The sequence below is a fragment of the Phalacrocorax aristotelis genome, chromosome 2 (genome assembly GCF_949628215.1).
Source record: "Phalacrocorax aristotelis chromosome 2, bGulAri2.1, whole genome shotgun sequence".
NCBI classification, from domain to species: domain Eukaryota; kingdom Metazoa; phylum Chordata; class Aves; order Suliformes; family Phalacrocoracidae; genus Phalacrocorax; species Phalacrocorax aristotelis.
Window position 1 is genome coordinate 11293667 of NC_134277.1, and position 20917 is coordinate 11314583.

The 20917-nt window shown below is 37.4% G+C and overlaps 1 protein-coding gene across 2 annotated transcripts in view; it reads right to left on the reverse strand.

Annotated features, from left to right (window-relative positions):
* Positions 1-203: 203 nt before the first annotated feature.
* ESYT2 (extended synaptotagmin 2) overlaps positions 204-20917 on the reverse strand; it is a 93248-nt gene continuing 72534 nt past the window's right edge. The window contains exons 14-23 of one of the 2 annotated variants that reach the window (XM_075082389.1): positions 14135-14197; positions 12046-12120; positions 10019-10105; positions 9085-9234; positions 7661-8049; positions 5056-5154; positions 4328-4459; positions 2908-3013; positions 1896-1945; positions 204-1748 (exon numbers count right to left, since the gene is read on the reverse strand). In XM_075082389.1, the coding sequence (XP_074938490.1) occupies positions 1703-1748; positions 1896-1945; positions 2908-3013; positions 4328-4459; positions 5056-5154; positions 7661-8049; positions 9085-9234; positions 10019-10105; positions 12046-12120; positions 14135-14197 (1197 nt within the window). In that variant the 3' untranslated portion in view covers positions 204-1702. The remainder of the gene's footprint in view (positions 1749-1895; positions 1946-2907; positions 3014-4327; positions 4460-5055; positions 5155-7660; positions 8050-9084; positions 9235-10018; positions 10106-12045; positions 12121-14134; positions 14198-20917) is intronic. The other variant, XM_075082388.1, reaches the window with a different exon arrangement.

A 20917-nucleotide genomic window follows, 5' to 3' on the forward strand; every position in this document is an offset into this window, starting at 1 on the left:
ACTTGAAAAAGACAAAAAGCTACATCTATGGTAGGCACTTTGGTACATCTAGTAATGTAGGCATATTCTACATCTAGAATTAAGGTTCTGTCAGTAATCTTACAATAAAGCTAATTTCAGGAGTTTATTATTTTTAAAATATTCTTTAAAATTCTTTCTTGGCTGAGAGACCATTCTAGAATCCTAACTAAATAATATATTTTGTCTGTCTAATTGCATACTTACCCAAGAATGAGGGCGTTGGCTCTGAAAGAGCAGAACTGTTCTCTTGGATTCTTAATGCACATTTTTATAACAGTCTGAGAGAACTTACCAGAAAAAGAAAAATCAATTCTGAATACAAAAAAAATTTCCTGTAATTCGTAAGATTAGAGTTAAGAGCTCAGCTGTTCAGGCTGATACTCTCCCTTCAGCTCTCAACAGTGTACTTTTATCAGTTTGTGCTAAGTGTATTGCTGCTGTAGTCTTGCAGCAGACTGTGGCGATGCTTCAGTAGAGTGCCATTATTTCTCAAGAAACCTGTGTGGACCACTGAAGTGCATTTTCTTCATGCACCAAACACACTAAGTAGCAATGAAGCAACTGTAAAGACAGTCAGTTTCAACTCAGTTTCACACTTACTTTCTACTGGGTTTTCCATTTTAGTATTACAGAAGGTATAGCATAATATACTATTTAGCAGAGTATTGTATAATAAAAATAACATGTCTTGTACGTATGCCTACTATATGAAATTACATTGCAAGCTGATTTGTATACCTTTTAAATCAGTGAAACAAGGTAGTAAGGACAGTTCTAAGTAGTTGGAGATTGTCTTGTTTATAATACAGAAAAAACCCATTTCCTTATACCTTCAGAAAGGTCACATCTGGTACTATGAAGTACAGGAATAAATAACAAAATCTGAGCAAACCTGTATAGTAAAACTGTACTGTTTGTCATGTTTACTCCATTAAATGAAAATGAAAACTCAGATTTAGAAACTGTGATTCATGGACCTCATCCTCTATTTATACAATACTTATAGAACTTTCATTTTTGTTTATAATATTCTATAGTATGTTTTTCCAATAATACATTTATATATAAATATTAAAATGTTAATGTTTTGTACATTTTAAGCTAGCCACACTGGGCCAGAAACACAATAAAGTAAAAATGCTTTTCTGCAGTTTGTTTTTGAAGAATATCACAAAATGATTAAGACCATTGTGCTGCAAAGACAAAAGAGATTCATCTGAAGAAATTAACATGCATTTAGAAGAAAATATCTATATCCTTTATCTAATCTTCTGAATTCAAACCAGCATGAAAGAATTATAAAAAAATAGTATATATTTACATGGTATGGTATATCTTGGTGAGATATAAAACAAGGCAGGAAAACAGAACACCATCTTCTCACTTTCTAATAGGTACAGCTGTCATAACGATCAATTTAAACACAAAAGGTTACTTTACTGTACTATTGCACATTACAGTAACACATAAAACTGTTCAGCAAATTAAAATACCAAGTTTAACAATGAGAAAAGCTATGTCTACATAAAATGACCAAGTGTTATAAAATTATTGGGGATGTCTGTAAGAACTAAATCAGTAAAGCTATAAAAATAATATTGGTACATCTGTGAGAACAACGCTTTAAAAATATATAAAGGTTGGCAAAAGTATGTGTGGGGAATTCCCGGTATCCATGGGCCTAACTTGCACCCTGTGGCCTTGTACCATCTTCTGTTAAATCATACCTGAAAATAATAAAAAAAAAACCCAAAGGGTTGGTTTTTCTGTTGGTTTTTTTTTCCCCACATTTAGCATGTATTATTAAAACTATTATTAACACACCAGTTATTAGTATGTAGTATTATTATTAATAAAGGAAATACTATACTTACCACTGGGTCCAGCCTTTAGCGAGTTCTTCAGATGCCAGAGGTATTAGTAACTGTGGAAAGTTAAATTAGCAATCAATGCATTATGTCCACCTTTCATTCTGTATCTTTTAAAGATCAAATCTGACAATCCTGTAAGCTACTGTATAAGTAATGCCATTAATAAACAATATATTTTACATCCTTGTCATCACAGCTACCTGCTACCTCCTCGACTTGTAGTAAAGTTTCAAGTTGCTGTTTTTGACCTAAAAATCTATACCCTTTAGTGATGCAGTCCCAGAGCACCGCACAGGCTTAAATTCTGAACGATGCACATCTTGGCAATGACAATCAGCTGATGTGTTTACGCTAACAGCCTTCCTGGTAAACAGGAAAATTAAGAATACTGATCACCATGAACTGACTGTGATTCTGATATCTCTGATCCTCTTCCTGAAGGCTGAACATGGCAATTTGCAAGGGTGTAGGAATTTACTTTTCTTTTTTGCATGCTCCAAATCACATGTGCAGGAAATAGAGTGATTTAATAAGAACCTACAGAACAGTGAAGCTGTAAACACAATAGCTGGTTTTGGCACTGGGAATGTCTCCAGTAGCAGTTCTTTCTCACAGATTTTACAATTTGGAATTTTAATTACTGAACGTGTGTTTGTTCTGTGTGCTTCTCTAAGTACTCCTGCTTGTCTTTCCAGTTTGTCTGAACATTTTCTGAGGTATCACCTGTTTTCTACTGGTTACTTTCTTTCTCTAACTGTATGATTAGTAAGTCTGACATGCAGATTTCTTTTGTTACTGTAAGCCTCAGAATTTACCATTCTCTAGAAGATATTAATGTCTGTGTCTGCAGTTTGTTCCTTCCCTAACTGAAGCTTGACATTTAAGCCATCTCTGATTTTTCAGAGCTTCATACCTGAATCAGGTGCTTCAGTCAACACTAAGAAGCTCATATCACAAGAGGATTTTATATATAATAACAAGCTCTGTTAACAGAATTTGCTTGTTGTCAACTTACCTTGCCAAGCAGCCCTTTATCTTTGGACAAGAAACCACCACTGTTCTTCACTGCTACATCTAGTGTTCTTCTTTGTACTTCAGGCAGGGAAACACTGAAATCAAATCTGACAGGCAAAGTGATGTTTTAGAGAGAATTTTGTATCTGAAGTGCAAGTTAGATTCCTACAGCTAAACAATTCAAATTATAACCAAACCATCCCCCCTCCCCAAACAAAAAGGTGAGGTCTGAGATAAATGAAGAATCCCAATGTTTTGCCGAAAATTTTTCTTCAATACTATGATCAATATCAATGTCAAATGTTTGAGACTTCTGTGTCTGGTTTCTAGAAGCCATTGGTAAAACAAAACAAACAAAAAAACCAAGGAAAGGGTCAGCCGCTGACTCCACAGCAAAGAGAATGAGGAATCCTACTATCCTGACAGCTCAATAACACTATTCTCCAAAAGGGAAAGTCTGGTCACTCTTACTGATCCTCAGTCTTCTAGAACCAGAGCCCCTTTTCTTTCCTGGCACACCAAGGACACCTATCAACTTTTAAGGGAGAACACATTTTGTTCACTAGGATCTGAAACTTACAGAAAGTGAGGGCAAGATTACACCACAATCTACATCTAATTGTCACTACAGTTCTTAAACAGCTTTATTGCTTTGCAATATGTTTTACTTGGAAAGGCACAGTAAACAAATCTATTACCTGGAATAAACAGGAGAGAGCTGCAGTACCAGGAAAACCTACCAGAGCCTCTAACTAATGATTTACAGATTTCCCTTGGACAGAATGCACTGAAGCACTGCTTTCCCCAAATTAACTTTCTGTCTCTAGAGAGAGGTTTGCTTTATTGATAAGTGACGGGTGGGGGAGGAAGGGGTAGCCATGTGAGGGAAACTCCCATCAAAAAGCTGAATGCAAAGATAAGGGTTTTTATGCAGTATAATGTTGCACAAACTTGCACAACTTCCAACCTATGGGCCAGGATGTAGCCTATGAGGAAATTTCCTGACTCCATGGATGCTGAGGAGTGCCACCAAGTAGACTGACTGAGCAATTTGACCATGCACAGACACTGGCTGGCCAGTCCTATTGAGGAGGCAGCACCTATCGGCCAGGCAATGGGCCGGTTAGAATCGACACACTTCCTGGCAGGAAGGAATTCCAACAGCATTGCCCAGCTAAAAGGCACTCTTGTTCTGACCACCAGCCAGAAGAGTGCACATTGCTTCGTAGCTACCAGGGCCATAGGGTAACAGGGAACAGAAGGATAGGAAGAGCTGTTATAGCAGAAGAGAAAGGTATGATCAAGTCTGGTGGTAACAACTATTGAGTTTCATCAGCTCACCCGTCCAGGTAAGCTGAGAAACCTTCATTTGACAGCTTTGTTATTACATGACATAAACTACTACACAGTTTAGAACATACATTTGATCAAATACTGGGTTTAACGTCTTCTTTGATACATGTGTTTTTCTTCTTCCTGATCGTCTCTTATCAGGCAATAAATACATTCTCACGTATGGGTCGGATCCTTCTTCTGAAAAAGCTATTAGATTTCTGTGACCAGGGAAAAACAAGGAAAAACACTTAGAAAATAAATGAGACATTGCTGAACAGAAGTGTCTACTATCACTTAATTTAGAACATGAATCCATTGTGGGATATCCTGCACAAAGTATGATGCACAGGATACAGCATGTAGATGGCAGCAGTGGAAAAGAAAAACTAAAAAAAAAAAATAAAAAAATAAAAAGCCAAGCAGCAGACAGCAGAGGTGGGAAGACAATGTTTCTTAAATTCCAATTCAAAGTTTAGATATGGGTTTCCAAAAACCATGCGGTTTTGTCACTCCATGAAAAAAATCAGTCTCAGACATAGCTTTCAGACACTGCTGATAAAAATCTAAGTGCCATTTTTATTTCAAATCTCAGAGGCATAATAGACAAATACAAAATCAAAGCAAAATCTTCAAAGTTTTTACTGATTCTGCGTACAGCTCTGTGTGTTTTTGTATTGACACATAATTGCAATCAGTATGTTATTTTAAAAATAGCAAAGATCAGCCAGACAACAAATTTAAGAGCTTAAGTCAAGATATGGCAAAGTTTACAAAGAAATATGCACAGAAATGAAATTTGCTATTTTGAGCTCACCTGCAGGAATGCACTACCACAATCAGTTTGTTTCTTTGTGAGCTGTGACGAATCGTTAGCTGAATCTGTCCTAAGGGAGATTGCCCCAGAGTTGTTCCACTGCAGGAAAAAGTAGAACATTATGCTTAGTTTTAAAACGCATATCTAAAGTAAGACCTGACTGAAATACATGCTCAGTAGTTTTACCAGAAATCATGTATTATCCATTTAACTTTTCACTAGTCCAATGTGAAGGAAGAGAGCACACACAAGTTAGTACATGAGCGTATCTTCATCAGTTTCTTTTACCTCAGTTCCTTGTCCAACAGCTCTACTCTCCAAAATAAGCTAGGTATTACTGTCAGTTTAGAGGTCAGCTGCTCTTCAGTTTTTCTGCTCTGAATGCTTTTACTGCTTTTTTACTTTGAAAGCCATTATCAGTAAAGAACTTGTTTACCCTAAAATAAACATTAAAACAGTGTATAGGAAATTGGGAAGAATAATGGTGCCAACTGCAATGAAAACCTCAGTGATGAGTCACTCTTACCTACAGCCACGAATCAACCAGAAGCCCAGCTCATTGTTTCCTAAATTCTCTAATGTAGAAATATAGATAGTTTTGAGATTAAGGGATACTTAAACCCACTTATTGTCTTAAAAGCTCAAATCACAGGATAAACACTGCCATTTTACTTTTCTGTAGCTCATGCCACACTGAATATAAGATTAGAATCAATTTACACTTACAAATACAGGTCATGCTTAAATAAAAAGCAAACACCATGTTTCAGAATTTCTGCTTTAAAGAATGGGCAATATTTGCAGAGTTTCCTCATCTCTATGAAATGCTTGTTTTAGTTTGTGTAAACTGACTATGAGCATTTTCTGTTTCACACAGGACAGTATATGGCATGCTTGGCATTTCTCAACCGCCTGAACGGTATCTTAACTTCAAAGGAGAGGCCTGCCTCTTTTGTGAACAGCCCCTACAAAGTGATTGCTCCATTAAAGTTCCCAAGTCATTCACTTCAAAAACTTGAGTGAAGCATTTCAGTTGTTTTCTATTTAGAAGGAAAAAAAAAAAAAACCCCGTAGCTTTACCACTCATCAAATACTTTCTCATCAAATGAGAAAGTATGAAATTTGTGTATTAAATAAGGAGTAGTATTTCAACGTCTATCATAATTAACAAAGCCTAACACAGTTGTGGGCCAGAAGAGAGACTGACTGAAGACAAGACAGCAGAGGACCATAAAGATAAATGGGGGACTGGAGCACATAAGCAGATGGTGGAGGAGATGAGTCTGTACAAATTGAAGAGAAGACCAACAGCATATTCAACTACAGACTTTCACTGCTTAAAACACACATTATGAAGAAGACTGAGTCAGACTCTTCATGGCTGCACACAGTAGAAGAACAAGAGGCCACTGTCAAGTTGCAGCAAGATAAATTCCATTTGGAAACCAGGAAAAAATGTTTTCACAGTGTGTAGGGGAATAGACAGGGATCGGCGACCGGAAGATCACGGGATGTGACGGAAAGGTAGACTCCTCCCCATAGGAGTGGCAGGAACAGGAAGCGCAAGAGCTATATAAGCGTGTGACGCAGCTAAATAAACGGACATTTTGTATCCATCATATTGATGTCTGTGCATCACTGTCCCCAGGGTGGGTAGTGTCCCGGAGATATGCGGCCCAAGATAAGTTCTCCCATAGAAGCGTACAGCAACAACAGCGGAGTGGTTAAGCACTGGAATTGTTGAGAAAGTTTATAGAACCTCCATCCTTGGGGATATTAAAAACTTGTTTGGAAAAGCCCAAGAAACCTGATCTCACTTTGAAGGGGGATTAGCTTTGAGCAGAGGGACCAATGACCTCCAGAGGTTCCTTCCAACCTGTATTACTCTCTTGATTCTATGAGCTCTGTTAGAGAAAAAGATGAATCAGTTCAATCCCTTACAAATAAAAAATTAAAACCTTTCTACTTAGCTTCACAGAGGAGCTACATGAATAGGGATTAATGGTTTCCATTCTCCTATTCAGAGCAGAACGGCTGCTCAGCTATTTTTACTGGTAAGTATAGCTGCCCATTGAGGCAGGTAAAAAAACCTAGAGAATTAAAGAAAGCATAGCTGCAGCAATCCTCATTAACTGAACAGTAACTGACTATTCATTTAACATTCTTTATAGTCAACTATCCCTCTGAGTAATTTAAAAGACTAGCTATATTCAGCTTAACTGGCTTAATACTATTGCCAATAGGATTCAGTGGCAAAACAGGCAACTATTGCCATGAAAAGTGATTAAACCTGTATTGAAAACTAGTCTTCCCTCTTGCCATCCTGCTCTTTTTAGTACTGCACACTGTAGCTATGAGAACAAGGTGGACTTCATCTTGCAGATCATCGCAATGTTAAGGTAACTTCTAATTGCAGAATCTGTCTAACTGAGGTACAGGGAAGAAGCAGAAAATCACAATGACTGATTTTCAAACGCCAGGCTCAAACTGCAACAGGAAAAATATTCCAGAAATGCAAACTAAGCACTCTTTCTGTGGTTGCACTGAGGACATTTTATATAAATCAACTTAGGTGTATTGCAAAAAGAAGTAATTAACACCGTACTTTTCAAGCTGTCGTAGTCTTTGCCGTAGCTCCTGTGTGGCAATAGGCAGAGATATGTCTGAGGCTATGCTAGGAGTGGGTTCTTTGACTGAGAGGTGGCTGGGAGAATAAGAGAAGTTAGAGGCATGAAGACTGGAGGAACTTCGGCTGAGATCTGTTGGCCACTGAGGGCTGGCATTGGGAGGCTGACTTTTTTCAGCTGTATCAGTCTTTTTATCACTGTCAGTCACTGGGGAAGCTGGAACAGGTTTGTTTGAATCAGGTGGCGGCGAGACAGGAACCTGAGGCTTAAAAGATGATTTTCTTGCATCTTTGGAAACAGATGGCCTTTTTACTTGGGCTGAGTGTTGATGATCTGGAGATCTTGCTTGCTTTTCAAGAGAAAGGACCTAGATATAGCAAAAATACATATAACATTACTATTTTCCAGTATAAAAAAGACTGACAAATTTGTTCTACAAGAGTACTGGTTGGTGACAAGTTGTTAAGTTCAGACACTAATGCAGGACCAAAAATATTCACACTTATACTCATTCACTGTACAACAGGAATCCTTTTGCACAGCAAAACAGCTCCATCTTCTTTGCAGCAACTGCAGTAGCTATAAACCAATGTGAAATTCTCCATTCATTTAGAATTATTCTCCTCATTGTTTCCCTCTCATACTCTACACACTTCTGGTGCAAGTGCTATTACTTTGCAGCTCCAGGCACTGGGAAAGATATTCTATAATTTTTTTTTCTTCTAATCTTTTGAAATTCAATCCTACATCACAAGTTCTTCTCATTGTCCTTACTTTAAAGGTTATTTTCATTTTTAATGACGAGCAAGCAAGAAAGTGCTTTGGGAATGAACAAACAATGGAAGTGAACAGAAGCTCACTACCTTATTAAACCAGGTAATTTTGCTGTGGAAAAAGAAAAATCAGCTTTCAGGTACGCAAGTTTCATCTTCAAAACTCCAATGTGCTTGAAAGTTGGTCTGAATTTTTCTAGTGCTATGAAGGTACTTCCTTTCCCTATAAACTTTATTCTTTTTAAACCATCACAACCTCAGTTCCATTTCTGTAAGACAAATGTGATTTCACTGATCTGTAGCCTACTGAGTCATAAGAGACTTGAAGGAATTCAGATTGCAAACATGACTTATGAACCTAAAGCCACGGGGAACCTCAGTCTTAATCAATGCAGCTGATTATTGTTTTGTTCAGATAATTTTCTGGTTTTTAAATTGCATGTATTTAAATTAGAGGTTATCTTTGTGTAGTTGATAGCACTGCCACAACTAAGAACGCCTGGCATCGTGACACCCCAGGAAATGTACTGTTTTCTTCATAAAGCTAGAAGACCAGAATATTTAAGTATATTTAAGACCAGTCTTAAATATACTTTCAGATATTTACAAAGGGAAAAGTTTTAGAGTACCCTGAGTGCAATCTTCATGTTTATAGTGCTGTTTGGACCAGAGTTGCTCAGGTGGAACCGCTGATGCATAGTTAAATCTTCACTCTCCAGCAACTGGCTTAGAGGCAGTTTGAAGTTCCCCAAAGAACACTGGTGCTGTTCATCCCTCACCTGAAGAAACACAGAAACTAAGACATTTTGTATCATCTGCTTTGGTAGAATTCAGAGAAAGGAAAGGAAATTACAATTTTATTTAAAAACAAAAAATCCAAACAATATGAAAGGTAGTTTGTTCTTAAACCTGATCATAAGATCTTGAAGAAGGAAATAGCAAACATACTTGATGCCTACTTTCTTCATTCCTATCTTCTATGGCAGAAGCAAGGCAGAAAATTAACCATATCTACGTCTGCTTGACCCTTGATCAAAACAACTATGTGGTTTCCAAACGGTCTGTGTGCAAATGAATTCCCACAACTGTTAGAGGAATAGTAACTAGGACAGTAGTCACTTACAGTTTAGTCTCTTTGAACTAAGAAAATGACATGTCAGCAGAGTAAAGGGATACAGTACTTGGATAATGCAAAGGCTCCCTTGGCATGAGAGAGGAAACAAATCAGCCATACATAACAGCAATTTCTGCTAGTAGTTAAGACTGTTAAGGTTCAAAACAGGTATCAAAATTTCATTTTTTTTCCTTTTTATTTTTTTTTTTCTGAAGTAAGACATCCATCAACTATGTTCTTCTAGTGAGAGACTGGTTATAATTTTTCTTCCTCTTAGTAGTAAATGCAAATAAACATTTCACAGCCTGGTCTTAAAATCCACTTTAAGTATAATTTTAATGGTGTTCACAATATATTCAGTCTCATTTCATAACAGCGTGTAATGTCTGAATGTTACTACTAAAATGTCTTAGAAAAGAAAGGTATCTAAAGGAAGTGAGACAACATACCTCAACTTCAAGATCTTGTCTTTTGGGATTGTGTACAAAGAAAGTAAAGTTTTCCTCCCACACGGGTTCGTTGGTCTTGTATCGAATCTAAAGTTAGAGAACAGGAAGCATACAAACTGTGAAACATTTTTGTCTAATAAAGCCGTGGCAAGAGTTAAGCACATTTTTCATTCTGGCTTTGCAAAATTAATGCCTGAAGCATGACATTTAAACAAAGGCCAGGTGGGACCTACGCAAGGCATATGTAATATCACACATAAAATTATACACAGGACATGTAATAGATTGTTTTGCATTAAAGTTGCTGTACGTAAAGTAAAACTCCTGCTAAAGAACCTTTACTTCACACCAGTCTATGAACAAAAGCAAGGTCTTCAGACTGGCACATTCTCTCTCTCCTCATACTTCTCTATAAGGGCTGAACTAACTCAATGAAATTCCTTGAAACTAGTATTTTTCCCTCTAATTGCCAAGTAGCCATGTGGAAGATTCACTGCCAAATCTCACTACTTTCAGCAACCCATTAATTGTGGGAGGGAGAGAGAGGAAAAAAGCATTCATTAAAAAAAGCTATCTCCAGGAACAAAGAACTTTAATTTCTATCTACATTCTCTAATAGGTATCAAAATTAAGACTGTATATAAGATCTAGTTTAGGCTTTGTGACAATTTTTGAAAGGATATGAAGAATCCAATTTGACAGGATATGAAGGAGAGGGAGCCTCTTCCTTTTGGCTCCCTGACATTTTTCCTTTAAAAAAGAAAGAAAAAAACCCAAACCCAAACCACACCCATATTGCATATATCTACCTATCCCTTCACTGTTGCTATTTTATTTTAAAGAGCTGTTTGAATGCACACAGGTTAGTTATGGACAAGACAACAGGTATGTTGAATGCCTTGGGTCAAAATCAGAGGGATCACCATCAAGATCGACGTCACGACAGGCATCTGTTACAGACCACCCAATTAAGAAAAAGAGATGGATGACACCTCCTTCAGATGACTCAAAACTGTCTCAGGTCTGCAGAACCAGGTTCTCACCAAGAGCTTCAACTACTCTGATGTTTTCTAGGAAAACAGCACAGTGGTGCACAAGCAGTTTAAGAGTTTGTGCTAGGAAAATGCACACTGTTGTGTTACGGTTGTCTCGATCATTGGATGTATTGACTAGGAGTGGTGTTCTTTTGATCCACTGCTTACAAATGAGGAATATTGATTGGCTGATGTGATTTTCAACAGCAGCCTTTGGCTACAGTGACTGTCAGATCACAGAGCTTAAGATCCTAAGGGGCATGAGGAAAACAAATAGCAGAATAAAAGCCTTGGACTTCAGAAAAGCAGATTTCAACTTGCTCTAGGAACTGTCAGAAGGGATTCCATGAGTGTCTACCTTGGAAGGCAAAGGAGCTCAGGAGTGCTAGAGGACAGCCTTCTCAAAGCACAGAAGTGGTCCATACCTCAAAGCAGAAAAAGCAGCAGACATAACAAAGTAGCCTGGCTAGACAACAAGCTCCTGAGAACTACACAGCGCTTTGGCTAATCTAAGTCCCTACTTTTTGAGATATGGTGTGAATTTTGGGGTTGTCCTGTGCAGGGAAAGGAGTTGGACTTGATGATCCTTGTGGGTCTCTTCCAACTCAGGACATTCTTTAAACAGAAAGTTAAAGCAGATGATCTTCAGTGGTCCCATTTCTGGGATTCTGAAAATTTTCAAATCTCGATCAGTATTTTGAAGCCTGCTGTTTGCCTACACTGTTATTTATATAATCACTACTGTAGAAATCCCAGCTGCAGATCAGAATCTACTGCGGAAGGACATCTACAAATAGTTAAAAATCTGGTCTCTACTCACAGTGGTTAAACTGAGTACACACCCATTCAAACCTTGGCTTCTTGTTGGCAATTTCAGTTCTGGTGGTAACTTTTAGTGCAGTGGATATACTCAGTGGCTTGATAGCCAATGCCAAGCACACAGAGCCACCAAATGTTTGTAGACAGAGCCAAGTAAAAAGGGTAGGAACTTACCTTACTTTCCTGTGCCTTGTGTCCAACTGACAGCAAAACAAGTGGGTTGGGATTGCTGTTTATTTTCTTTCCTGACTGGTAAAGAAAAAGCAAAAACTTTGCCTTCAGAATAAAGCAAAACCTCTCTCCTCTGAAACTTAAATGTTTGCATCTTAAAAATACAAATCGTATGCATTCTACTATATGCTTATCGATTATTCTCAGTATTTTATTCAATAAGCTTGAATGGCAGGCTGGCTAGTAACCCATGAACACATTAACACGAAGGCATCCAGCTACCCTAAATATGCTGAAGCAAAGCACTACAAATAAGCAGGAGTTTTACACTCCCTTCCATTTTCTTCAAATAAAAGTGGTAAGGTGCAAATTCTTATCCTTTAATGAGCATTGCAACCCCCAAAGCTAATGAAGCATAGTTAAAACTGCAAAATGAATATTGCATGCAGATGGGAGATATGGAGAAAGCACGAACTCAGGAAGCTTACTTTATTTACATCGCAGTAGTATTATTAAATTGGATGTAATGTCAGAACATTGATATTCCCCCTTTTTCAGTTTTGGGAGAAAGAAGATGCACTATAATGTACCTGATGTATATTTCTACAGTTTACCAAATACTCATTATTAGAGAATCAACCATCTGCCATATCTGAGCCTTGCTCACCAGCTGTATAGCATTACATCAAACTGTGAAAATAAACATCAGTTTAGAAAAAAATTATACACACAAAGGAACATTCCCAACTACATGTTTCTTTCACAAATTTTAAATTAACCTAATAAAAATTTAAGTCAGAAAGAAAAGTTAGACATGAAAGTTAATCATCTCAAGCAGGTGTTAATGCAGTTTAAAAGGCCTAGAAAATATGGTATATTTTGGTTAATAATATACTTTGAATTCTACCATGTAGGAAATTGTACAGATCAGGTATGTAAACAGAAAGTTAGTTAAAATCTACTTAATGCATGTAAGGTCACAATTACAACCAAGTGATTGAAATATTTTATATTCTTAAGAGTGTGCATATTGTAGGTATTTCTGGATCTGGACTTACATTTGGACATGATACTTCCACTAATATTACTTGACTTCCACGTGACACACTGCATATAACCATACTTTCCTTCAGAAAAAAAGCTGTTAAGAAAGCACTCCTTTCTTGGATGAATGCCGCATTTCTTTTTTTCATGATTTCTAATCAAAAATATTTAGCTCTCATCAAAGACAACAGAATACAAAGGTTTAAGTAACAGAAAGTAAGCTAGATTACACTCCAACTTATGGTGTTTAAAAGTGGTAGGTGAAATTCATTTCATGTTTTCTTTGTCCATAAAAGGTGCCTGAAACTCCCTTTTCTTCATAAAACGATGAAACTACAGAAGTTGACAGAAAGACCCTGTCGCTTATGCTGATGTGTAAATATAAATGATATTAATTTATGTTAAATAGGCCGCAATATGTACACACACATAGAACGCACCTCTAACACCTGCCACTGACAGATTTGCTGTTGACAGTCTACTAGAAACTGCCTCTTGTTCAAGTTCCTTCAGCTGAGAACATGGCTTATGCCTTCCAAGGTTGCCTCTCAATTCTGTCTCTTCCATATCGAAAAGCTGGGCTAAATTTATTTAGCATTTATATAAAAGATATAATGTCATCTAAAAACGTCTAGCAGAAACAAGATTATTTCAAAACATGTCAGAGATTGATTTTACTGGTTATTCATTCAGAGTTGACCAATAAAGCAATAAAGTATCACTCGCTGTGTAAAAGATGTTTTAGCTTTCATGTCAGCTTTGGTCCTTAGTTACTACTTCAAATTAGTTCTCAGGGCTGTTTTTTCCCCCAGTCTTCTAAAGCAGTCTATACTCCACTGAGCTGATCTAAAATTCAACTTACCACAGACCACAGTATTTTACCAATATCTTGACCCCTTCGTGAAACCAAATTTAAGTAAAATGGAATTGCACTAAATATGTATCTGGCAACAGAAATTCTATCCACTGTTGGAAAAGAAGTGTTGCAGGCATTTGTGCATTTCCAATTACTTTTGTGACCTTAAATGGACAACTATATTAGTTTTACCTTTAGGGCTTTCTGAACAGCAGCCTTCTTCAAGCCATCAGGGTTAAATTCTAATGGATTATGCTTTTATGTCAGGAGAGAATGAACATAGGAAGGGTTAATAAGTCATGCAATGAAGCAATTTCACTAGGTTAATTAATTATGACATGACAACATAGGACAAAGCGGGGGAAAAAATCAACCTAAAAAAATCCCCTAAAAATCTTTGAAACAAAACAATGAAGGAACCACAACAACCGCCATCAGGTCTGACAAAACTTTGGTTTTTTATCTCTTGTCCTCCCTGAATGTTTGTATTCTGCTTTAGAACTAATATACTCACTTTCAGTCCACTTATATTAGCCTTACCAGGTTTTTTTTACTGTAATAAAGAAACTTCACAAAACAGGTGTTATTGAATGCCTGAACTCTTATGGACTGCCTTCTGAATGATCCTTTTTTAAATTTGGTTAAGTAGATTTTCACAACATAGATGCTTCTCTGACAGCAAGTCAAGTAATTATGTGAAGGAGTCCTCTTATGGGAGAAATTACTATGCTAAAAGTATTGATAGGACTCAGATTATAAAAATCTAAGTCACTTGAGCCTCTTCAGCAGATGAATGATACAAACACCGCATGCTAACTAGAATGAAGGTCTACTACTTCACTAATTTGAATGAAGACATGTAAATACACTAACAATAGGAATTTGAACTGATTTAGCAGGACAAAACCTCTGACTACTTTCCATTAATTTAGCAAATTTTTAAATTTTATTTTAAGAATACTGTTCTTGAAGGGACATGTGTAAAGTACCAAAATGTTACAGAAAATTTGCATTCAACTCTTAAGAAATAATTTCACGAAATACGATTTTGAAAGAATAGAGTTCAAGTTAGTATACTTACGGCTGGCTGCTTCTTTAAGCACAGATTTTTGTTTCAAGGGACAATTCTGCTTTAAAAGCTGTAGCATGTGGCATCAAAAAAATTGCATAATGGCCTTTTTAAACATGCTGGTTTCTGAACAGGAACTAATATTATTAATGCTCTGACAAAATAAATGCCTTCCTGAAATTCAAATCCAAAAGTGACTAAAATGTGAAGAGAAAGTTAACCTTTGTGCAGATATACTCTTTTACATTTTCTTTTGGAATGTCATATCCTGAAGTTGGTCAATACATACGGCGAGATTCCTGGCGCTGAGCTTTAAAATTTCAATTTCAGAATGAATATAGAATATGATGAAATTGGCTTTGTGGGATTTTTTGTTAATCATTATTTTTCTTAAAATAAAATTAAGGAATCTTCCACAGCTATTTATGATACACTAGGGACTTACTATTGTACTTAAAGACCTTCAAAGATGGGACACTGCACGATACCCCTAAACATAGCAATCCTAACGTTTAACTATCCTTTTCATTAGAAAATTTTTTAACGCCCAACAGGTTGTGCCTTGCTGGAGTTTAAGCACTGTATCTTCTTTTCTGACAATCATGAAAAAGTCACTTTGTTTGCAACAGCCTCTTATCATTTTCATCCCCATCTTTACTTCCTAAGGCTAAACTCATCCTACTTACTCTTCCTCTCCTAGTCATGCTTACTGGCTTTCTCATTATCGTCACTGGTGTACTTCAGATCTTAAATTGCTTGGTCAAAATCAGGGCCTTAGTAATTGCTAAATAGAATGGAAGGATTAGTCCATACATCTCACAGGCTACACTCCTCTTTCTATATATAGTATGGCATTTGTCTTTCATAACAGCATGATACAGCACGACTACATATCAATTTCTGCAGAGCTATCCATCAGATAACTATTTCCACCCCATATTTATATGGGTGCAATAACCATCCTCTATGGAAAAGTACCTTATTTTTCCAGATCATATCTGCAATTCATCAAGATCATTTTGAATCCTAAACTGCCCCTCAACTTACTGGCCATCTTTCCTTCACATTTGCACCTGCATATTCAGTACACATCTTTTTTCCCCCCTATACTATTGTTTCAAAGAATTCTGAAAGTCAAAAACAAACCCATGTGATCAATTATAAAGGCAGGCAACCAATGATTCCTGGATATTGAACATGTCTCAATTCCTCTGGAATCATAGCAAGGACAGACCAAAAGGGACATCAGCTGGGGCAAATATATGTTTAAGCCAGACTTCAGGTTTCAAGGGAAGGAGCTGCACGTCCATGAGGATGGTGGCTGAAAGGCCGGGTGGGAGGAAACTAAGAGAAGAAAAAGGAGCATTCAATATAAAAAGCCAAGAAAAGGTTTTGCCTTAGGCGACAGAATTGTCTTGCTGTGCTTCTGAGTGTCTCTGCAGTTACAGAAAAAGGGGACGGGTACCCAGGAGCTACACTGGTAACTGACACAGTGGAATAAATCAGACTTCAGGCTAGCATTCTGTAACAGCCAGTGACATTTGCAGTAAATCCTAATGGCAAACCCATAAATCACACCGCAATAAGCTGCAGATCCTAATTCAGGTACGCTTTGGACTAAGTCTTGCTTGGGGCTTTAAAGTGTCTAAATCTGTGAGTGCATCCTCAGCTGATAACCAGAAAACAATCACTGATTTGTAAGAGCTGATTTAAAATATGGATAATTTATGTTATACAGACACCAAAAGAAAAATTGTTATGAACTAATGATAATATATCATAAAACTAGCATTACTCACTTTTGGAAATTATACTAAGAACACTATTCATACTCCTTAACTTCAGATAAATCAAATTTAGATAAGTAGACGTCTGAATTAGGTGTCATGAATCTAGGTTCCCCGCAGTCAATAAAACCGTCTAGCAAGGAACAGAGAGCACTCACAGTATTGGATTTTACTCTCCTGTCATGGGTTTAGCTGGGATAGAGTTAATTTTCTGCACTGCAGCTGCCATAGTGCTGTGCTTTGGACTTAGCATGAAAACAATGTTGAGATAACACACATATGTTTTGGTTGTTGCTGGGTAGTGCTTGTACTAGTCAAGGACTTTTCTGGCTTCCCATGCTCTGCCGGGTGCACAAGAAGCCGGGAGGGGAGGGGGCACAGCCCAGAGAGTGCATTGAAACTGGCCGGGGGAGGGAGGCAGCAATCGTGGCTCGGGGACCAGCAGCATCAGATGCTGGCGTTTAGTTGCTGAGTGGGGCTGAACCATGACATCTCCCTTTATAAAGGAAGTCCCCTTTTTAACACTCCCCCCCGCCAGTAACTCATGTTACATGTCAATTCGATATCTGAACTTGCAGGTGTGAATGTTTGCATAACACATGTTTAAAGATGCCCTGAAAACAAGATGCAGTTTTATGACTGCTGAAGCTGTTGTTATCTCTGGGCTACTCCAGTCCTCTCCTCTCTCCTGGACTCCAGCCACAAATCTTGTCTTCTTGTTTGCTGCAAGACTGGCAACTGCAGAGCAAGGTAGTTAACACCAGTGTGGAAGAAATCCAGACCTGGCTATCCTAAAATGGTTGCTCTTCAACTCTGGCTCATAAATCGCTTCGGGGTTTTGAAAAATTTTGTCCTATGTCTAAACAGATGCTGTTATACGTAGATGACATGTCCTAATGCAAAGACCCTAAGATCAACAAAAACATCAGGGCTACAGTCTTTATCAAGCTTTTTGATCTTTTTTTTTTAATTATTATTCTTTTTAGGATGCATCTATTATTTTTATAACTAAAAGAAACAGCAACTACTTCTCAGTTATAATACCAAAATAACTGAACGATAGCTTATGAACTGCATTTCTTAATCATTAGATTTTAATAAGATTTCATAATGGATGTAACTTTTCTGATACTTCAGAATGAACTTCTACAAAAAAAACTAACTGAAAGGACCACAGAAAAGGGTCTTGCTGGGATCTGGGGGGGGGGGGGGGGGGCAGGGCAGAAGGTGTTTTTAAATCAAGATTTATGATATGAGCCAAAAGTAGCCAGCCAGCATCAAATTTATCTGCACAATCAACAATGGCATACCCACCTCTCTCTAGCAAGAGTTCTTATTCCTGTCCTGGTTTTTGCTGGGATAGAGTTAATTTTCCTCCTAGTAGCTAGTATAGTGCTGTGCTTTGGATTTAGTATGAGAATAACCTTGATAACACACTGATGGTTTAGTTGCTGCTAAGTAGTGCTTACACTAGTCAAGGATTTTCCAGCTTCCCATGCTCTGCCAGGTGCACAAGAAGCCAGGATGGGGCACAGCCAAGACAGCTGATCCCAACTGGCCAAAGGGATATTCCATGCCATATGATGTCATGCTCAGTATGTTAACTGGGGGGAGATGGCTTGGGGGCAGTGATCACTGCTTGGGGCTGGGCTGGGCTGGGCAGGTGGTGAGCAATTATATCATGCATCACTTGCTTTGTATATTATTATTACTACTACTATTATTTTACTTTATTTATTTCAATTATTAAACTCTTCTTATCTCAACCCATGAGGTTCCTCACTTTTACTCTTCCAATCCTCTCTCCCATCCCACCAAGGGAGAGTGAGTGAGCAGCTGTGTGGGGCTTAGTTGCTGGCTGGGGGTAAACCACAACAATTTTGAACAGATTCTCATTCTTTTTGAAGATACCAAAGTTGTGTTTACATATTTAAGTGTAAGATATTCAGAGGCTCATTAATCTCGTAACATTAAATTCAAGCAAAAAATATTAATTGATAGTTCTCCCTAGCCTGGATTTTCCTGGCTACAGACTAATTTGAAAAAAAGAAAAGGAGCTTGGGAATTCGCAAAACAAGGAGCATCATGGAGTGAAATAGAATTTACAAGGGAATTTATAGTTTGGGGAGCACAAAGAACCACACTAATTTTTAAAGCAATACTTGAGCCAGTGTGGAGAGGTTGCAAGTTCTTACAAACATTGAGTGCATCACCTTTCAAAGAAACTACAGGGATGTTGGTTGCAATATTTATTAGTTTAATTTCTTTGCAATAAAAGCCAACAATTCACCAGCACGCAGGGTGCTAGTATAGTATGCAGTTTATTTCTCAGTGAATCAGCAATTTAACTTAAATGTAAGAGCTGTTACAACAAACTTATCTTGGGTTTATATCATAAAAAGTTAATTACTTACCCAATGATATGCTGATCATGAAATTTAAGTAGCCTTTAAAATGCAATAAAAATAGCACAAAAACAATGCACACTTGTTGAAACCATGCAGCAGAACAAATTGCATGCTCTCATTCCACTAGAGTGAGTGGCTTTAGTAGCACTAATCCACACTCTGGCAGATAAAAGGTACAATACAAATAATACCAGAGAACTCACAAATAGTGCTCTATAGAGTGAGGTAGTGTTTTCACAAAAGACTAGTCCCGATGCTCTCCTCTCTTTTAAGTATCCACACCCAAAGTTTCCCTCGTAGATACTCTTAGGAAGATGGAAATGGAAGGAGAAAGCAGAGTGATGGGATTGTGGCAGAATGAATGCATAAGCAGCTTTACTACACAAAAAAGTTAAGGAGAACAGTCAAAGGATTCCAGAGAAAACAGCAGAAAACAAAGAGTAAGTAAATATTTGTCATTACAAATAGTTTCATCTATTAAAAGACTTTCTGCAGCACAGCAAGGTGACAAGTTTTTTTTATTAATTTTTCAAATATATTAACCCGCTTCCCAAGTTTACTCTTGGATCGATACAGCAGATCCAACTACGTAAATTTGGTCACCAACCTTCTACACCATTTCTATTTCAGTTTAAACATATTTCAGATAAATCACCCCAGTGTCTCAGAAACCCGCAACTGTGATGCATCTGTGCAAAAGAAATGCCTGTGCTGGGAATTATCCACTACAGCTCAAACAAAACAATACTGATGACAAGACCTAAAAATATACCTGTGATAAGCATTAGCTTAAGAAATCCATTTGGGAGGCAATAAAAAAATACTTATTCATCTAGAAAATGTTTTGGCTCTAACATTAAAATTGTGGACAAAAGTCTTCAAAACTATTAATAAGGGTCAGTGTAATTTTAACACTTCATTGGCTTTGAACTTTTTGTTCACCATGAATACAAGCAATCCAAAAGAGTGATTAAATTTGTTATTACACTAACAACCCCTACCAGTGAACGTGAACACAACATGAGAAGCCAGCAGGCTTTCATGTTTAGTCTTGCAAATGTTGTTCCATATTAGAATCAAATGGCCATAAAAAAAGCTGTATTTGCTACAATTCACTGCAGTTTGTCTAGCAGCTCCATGAAATTATCTAAGCATTGTCTTTATAGAATCTAGAGGAATCTTTTCAGTCCTGCCACATGAAGAAGTCTTCCCAAGATATTTTCCTCCCACTTAACTGTGAAGCCTTTTTGCATCTGGTTCTGGGTAACTTGAATTTTACACAGTATTCTATTATTTTATTGTTGTAAACTTGTAAATGGAATTTTCAAGTGTTCAATGTTACTCTTTATCATATGCTTTATAGCACATTTCTGGAAAGAAAATGACTTGAAGTTAAACACTGAGTCATTTGTAGCAACTGTTTTTCTGGGCTGTTAAAGCAAGAAAAAATAAGAGGGTTAAACAGGTCCCACACTATAACCATCCTTATTCTCAACCCACACAGGCAATCTTGTACTGTAGACAGAACATCAGACACAGCAATAAGACATTTGGGATCCTGTTCCCAAATTTCCTAACTGGTCAGCTTTGTACAAAGAACTTCCCCTTTCTCTTCTCTGCACTCCAGAGAGCTACTGATTAGAAGTACTGATTAAGACACAAATTAAAATACTATCCCCAGCAGTAGGCAGAACTCAAGACTTACAGCCTA